The 6,000-nt window shown below is 43.4% G+C and overlaps 1 protein-coding gene across 3 annotated transcripts in view; it reads right to left on the reverse strand.

The window, feature by feature from the left end:
- The window catches only part of slc49a4 (solute carrier family 49 member 4), a 130,260-nt gene extending 124,762 nt beyond the window's left edge, over nt 1-5,498 (reverse strand). The window contains exon 1 of one of the 3 annotated variants that reach the window (XM_059967678.1): nt 5,079-5,471. In XM_059967678.1, coding sequence (XP_059823661.1) covers nt 5,079-5,343 — 265 coding nt within the window. In that variant the 5' untranslated portion in view covers nt 5,344-5,471. Of the gene's footprint in view, nt 1-5,078 lie in introns of all 3 variants that reach the window. The other 2 variants (XM_059967680.1, XM_059967679.1) reach the window with 2 other exon arrangements.
- Between the last annotated feature and the right edge of the window lie 502 nt (nt 5,499-6,000).

Below are 6,000 nucleotides of genomic sequence, written 5' to 3' on the forward strand. Positions count from 1 at the left end.
GGAACGACTGAAATGCTGACTCCATTCTAAACTTGGGTTCATGTCCATCGCCATTTGCTCAAAGTTTTCTGACTTCCACCATTCCCTCACTGTTGGTAAACTCCCAGGATTTTCAAAATAGTCTGTTGCTTGCAGCATCTGACAGTCTGCCGTTAAAAAAATACGCCTTGAATATGGATCACACCTTGGTCAAGTGGCTGAATCAGCGATGTTGTGTTAGGTGGCAGGAAACGCAGTTATGTTGGGATGAATGCTGTCCAAATGTTTAGGATGGGCTGGTGCATTGTCAAGCAACAAAAGAACCTTAAAGGAAAGATTCTGTTCCTAGCAGTAGCATCCCAGAGCTGTGTTACCTTCAGCTGATGCCGTGCTGTTTATAATTTCCAAATTTTTTCAAGTGTTAAAGCAGTTCTCTGTCGCTCGGCTGATGACCCAAGACATGACATCGGACAATTATGCGGCATAGTTAAATATTTCAAGAACAAAGTCACTGTACCGTAGGTAAAACCAACAAAAGTTTAAGAGCGCAAGATCATGCATCCATACATTACCAAAACCAATGCAAGACTGGTGGGTATGAGACTGTGAGACGTGTGTACATGACTTGTATTGGTGGGAAAGCAGTGCTCCTCGCATAACTGTGAGTCATATAAGGAGATGTTGGTAGAAATAGGTTCCTCGCATAACTGCAAATCTGCATGGTCTGAAGACTCATAACAAGGATAGGGTGTATTGTGAGCAGTTTTGGGTCCCTTATCTTAGAAAAGATGTGCTGGAACTGGAGAGGGTTCAAAGGAGGATCACAAAAATGAATCAAGAATTAAATGGCTTGTCATATGAAGAGCAATTGATGGCTCTGGGCCTGCATTCACTGGAATTTAAAAGAATGAGGAGTGACCTCATTGAAACTGATGAAATGATGAAAGGCCTTGATAGGGTGGATGTAGATAGGATGTTTCCTGTGGTGTGAGTGTCTAAGACAATAGGACACAGCCTCAAAACAGAATGTCCTTTTAGAACAGAGATGACGAGGAATTTATTTAGCTAGAGAGTGGTGTATCTGTGGAATTCGATGGCACAGACAGCTGTAGAGGCCAAGTCTGTAAGTATCTTTAAAGCAGAGGTTGTTAAATTTTTGACTGGTCAGGGCATTAAGGGATACATGGAGAAAGCAGGAGATTGGGGCTGAGCGGAAGATCAGCAGGGCAGACGTGATGGGCCAAATGGCCTAATTCTGCTCCAATATCAAGTAATAGCAAAAGAATTGCAGGAATCTCTAAAATTTGCTAAAATCTCAGTATATGTGTCCACTTTAAGAAAAATACTGAACAAAAATGGACACCATGGAGGAAACCACTCTCATAAAAATGTGATTGCTGCACCTCAAGATTGCAAAAAAAAACACCTGTTGTTCCACAAACCTTTCCATCTTCTCCTGATAGTACAGAGCTCATCTGTTTCCTCTCTTAGAGCAACACCTGCTTTTATTCACATGAACATTTGATGCATTCTCACTATAGCATATATATGCTTCCTTGGAAATGTCACCTTGGCCTCTTCTTGATATTATAGGACTGATCTACTATGGCATATTGTAGTAAGGTGTCTTTCCTCTTGTTCTCATCCACATGCAATAAAGGTTCTGTACATCTTCCTTTTCTTGCTAAACAAGCGCATCATGTAGAAGGACACCCAAGTCTCTTTAAATACCATATAAAAAGCTGCACCTTGACCATTCACAACCTGTCCATATGCCCTCAGCTCCTCACTGTGTTCCCTCTAACACAGCTGTCCAGCAGTATGTCAACAGCAAACTTCAATGTATTGCTCTTGGTCCCGCAACCAAATCCCTGACATAGATTGCTGGAGCCCGAAGACCACGGTGCATGGATGGTTCATATCAGTGCAGCAATGCTAAGCAATGCTAATAATCAACTCTATGTTGACCAGCTTAATTCTGCTGTTTTTCACTCACTAACTCAGTCTGCAGTAAAATGTACCCTCCACTTTCAAATCTCCTAATTTATTAACTTCCTGCATGGTACCTTATGAAAAGTATTCCAGTAGTCCACATCCACTGGTCTATTCTTTATCAATTCCACTTGGTACCACCTCTGAAATTTTCATGCAATTTGTCAAATATATGTTGAACACCCCCAATCCTATTATTCAGTGCCTTTAAAATGTTAGCCTGTTCTCAACTATGATATGAGACTAACTGGTCTACGGTTCATTGCTAATTCTCTTCATCCTTTCTCAAATAAGAGCTTAAATTTATAAAAAATGCTGGAGGAATTCAGTAGGTCAGGCAGCATTTATCAAAAGGAATAAAGAGTTAACATTTCGGGATGAGACCCTTCCTGAAGAACCTTTCCATATTTCTGATGAAACGTCTTGGCCCAAACATCAGCTCTTTGCTCTTTTCTCCTTTCCATAGATGCTTTCTGACCCATTGAGTTCTTCCATCATTTTGAGTGTTACTCTGGATTTCCAGCATCTGCAGAAATCTTATATTTAGGGTTTAAATTTACTTCCCAATCTGTGTGAAAGCTCTGGAAGATGACAATCAGCACAAATGTTCTGAATCCAATACAATCTCCAAGGTGTTTTACCAGATAGAAGCATTCAGCGGTACTGAGCGCTTGTCATTTAAAGTAAAATTGTATAGGTATATGGACAGGAAAGGAATGGAGGATTATGGACTGAGTGCAGGTCGGTGGGACTAGGTGAGAGTAAGCGTTTGGCACGGACTAAAAAGGCCAAGGTGGCCTGTTTCCATGTTGTAGTTGTTATATGGTTACATGAGCGAGTAAGCAATAATTGAGTACAGTTTTGTTTTAGTTGAGTGCAAATAGAGTCAGGGAAAAACAGTTTCAAAGAGAAAACCTATAATATGGAGAGGTTGTGCTGCCAATTAATGTCAAAAGAATATGGAAGTAGAAACTGGAAACCTGTAAAGAAGGGCTAAACAGCACTGATAAGTGGACAATGAGTGGGATGGTGGCATGAAAGGTGTTGTAAATGACCATTCTAAACAGTTGTAGAGACTGGAGGCATTCAATGCCTGGATGTTCCTTCTCTCCTCTGAGCTGTTACAGGTCAGGGATTCCAGCAGGAGGATGCTACAATTTATTCCAAGGAGAAATTAAGAACATCCTTGAAGCACTTACTCTGTTCTTCTGCTCACCTCTTATGTGGCAGAGTCGTCTTTCGGGGGTCTGGCATCAGGCATACGGATAACGTAGGCCACTCACTGGAGCAGACTGAACACGATCAGTCTCAGGGCTGGGAATGTTGGCTTGGTAATGATTAGGACAATACCACATTAACAGCTTTGATAAAGAGCTTCAATGCTTTGAGGTTTCCATGTTGCTGAAGAATGCAGAAGTGCGTGAATCACTTCTGCTCAGAAGACCTTAAGCTTGACAATGGATTTCAGGTCTTATTCTTTTCTCAAATGACTAAGTTCAGCTGTGGTGTTCAAATTTCAACGATGGATTGAGATCTGCCATTGACTGAGATATGGAAAGGATCCACATTTTCCAAGGTCTCGTCACAGATCAAAATGTCAGGGACAATGCTGCGCAGCAGTCAAGTTGCTCAAGGATCTTTGCCTTCTGGACATTTCAAACAAAGCTGCCTTGCACTCTGCAGCAAATGTGCGCATATGCGAGTGCCTTCAGTGTTCAGTAACCCAGTTCCACTGATAGGCTTGAGAGGCAAGTAAGCCTACCCAATATCCCATTTCTACACAAGATTATTCAGGCTTTCGGCAAAGCTTTGCATCTACTAAATGTAGCAAATATTACAGGGACTGTAGCAGATACAATCTCACTGGCTCTCTACTCAGCCTCAGACCACTTAAACAGCAAAACCTACGCCAGCCTGCTATTTACTGATTACAGGTGTCCACATTCCTGAACATCTATCCTGGGCCCAACACATTGATGCAATTATGAAGAAGGCATACTTAACAGCTATATTTTAGTAGGTGTTTGAGGAGATTTGGTATGTCACCAAAGACTAGCAAATTTCTACAATTGTACCATGGACAGCATTCTGATTGGTTGCATGACCATCTGGTACGTAGGCACCAATGCACAAGATCAGAATGAGCTGAAGAGGGTTGTAAACTCAGCCACTTCCATCATGGGTGATGTCTCAAGAAGGTGTCATCATTAAAGGATGCTCACCATCCAAATGTGCCCCTTTCTCATTGCTACCATCAGGAGGAGGAACAGCAGCCTGAAGATGCACACTTAACAGCTTCTTCCCCACCATTAGATTCCTGAATGGTCCATGAACCTATGAACAATATCTCGCTATTTTCCTCTCTTTTTAATAAAAAAATTAGTAATTTATAGTAATTTCTATGCATTGTACAGTACTGCTACTACAAAATGACAAATTTCATGAAATGTCAGTGATACACTTGATTCTGAAGGACATTAAATCATGTTGGTCTGCTTTAGTGTGGAATGAATGTTGTTTGATTTTCAACATCAAGAAGAAAGACAAAAAGCTCCCCAAACTGCAAAAGGATACAAAAAACTAGAATACCAGGAAAAACTGTTCTAACCCATTACAGCTGTCACTTGCACCATTGTTATCTGCAACAGCATTGCTTCTTCCTGACTTCTAGGCATCCCACCCGTGGATGGAGGAACATCACAATAATCACATTCCACCCCATCTCCTTCTATCAGCCCCGTCTATTTCCTTCTCATTCCTTCCCCCATCATAACTCTGCTCTTTTCCCCTCCTTCAGTCACTTCCCACTTCCCCATCAATTTCTGACCCACTTTATCAATTTGTTCACCCCCTTTCCCCTAGCCATCATATCTTCCCCTTTTAACCCATCCAAATCTATCTCTCCCTTTAACACCCCCATCTCCAGCCATCCCCTCTCCCATCCCCACCGTTTTCCCCTTCCACTCTCCCATTACCCCTCTCCTACACCTCACTTCCTCTCTCTCCCCTTCCCCAGTTATCCCACTAGCTAGTTACACCTCACCCTCTCTCACGTTACCCCTCTCCCGAGTTACCGCCTCACCCCAATGACCCCTCACTCTGCTTACCCCGCTTGTCCATTAACCAGGTGAAGAGGATACAGGGCAGAAAGCCGATGGGCCCCCACAACACAAGCAGGCTGATATCGCGGGTGCTGAAGCCGAGGGCGCGGCGGGCCGAGTTCTGGATCGGGCCCCATGAGTTCCACACCAGGCCCTGCACGAAGCCGAGCAGCGAGAAAACACCGAGCACCAGCCAGCGGCGCCCGAACACCCGGCTCCCTTCGCAAGCCCCTGGGCCCAACAGCGGCCTCCGTTCCTCGGCCGCCCACATTGCGGGCCGCAACAGCCGGCCGGTTACCCGCAGTCTGTGCCTCAAAGCCTGGTAACAAACAATTGCAACTCGCAGCCTCCGAACATGCGCACACAATCAGTGACAAACTCTACACAAATAACCTCGCTGGGGTGACGTCACGATATTATTGTGGTTTAGGGTGCTGAGCTGCTGGTTGCATAAACCTGAGATCTCATGTTCTAATCCCGGCAAATGAGCGAACCAAGCAAATCAACCTATAGACTACAATGTGATCCAGAGGTGTATGGCCTCTACCAAAACATTTCCCTCTACAGACACAATTACAATATTATTGTCACAGGTAGTTCCAGTGAAAAGCTTGCAAAGCGTTCGTACAGTTCAAGTCATTACACGGTGCACTCAGGCAGAACAATAACAATGCAGAATAAAGTGGAACGGCAACACAGAAAGTTCATTGAAGGTACAATGCTCCAGATTTTAGCTCTGCAATCTCTTGATTCCCTCTATATCATTTTATTAATACGTTTCTCTATAGGATTATCTGCCCTGCTGTACATTTTCAAATAGTCTTCATCTTTACCACAGCCTCACTCATCAGCATTTGGAATATGACCACAAATTATAGGAGCAGAATTAGTTTATGTTGCCCTTCGAGTCTGCTCCACCACTTCATCA

This window comes from Hypanus sabinus, chromosome 4 (assembly GCF_030144855.1).
Source record: "Hypanus sabinus isolate sHypSab1 chromosome 4, sHypSab1.hap1, whole genome shotgun sequence".
In the NCBI taxonomy this organism is placed as follows: domain Eukaryota; kingdom Metazoa; phylum Chordata; class Chondrichthyes; order Myliobatiformes; family Dasyatidae; genus Hypanus; species Hypanus sabinus.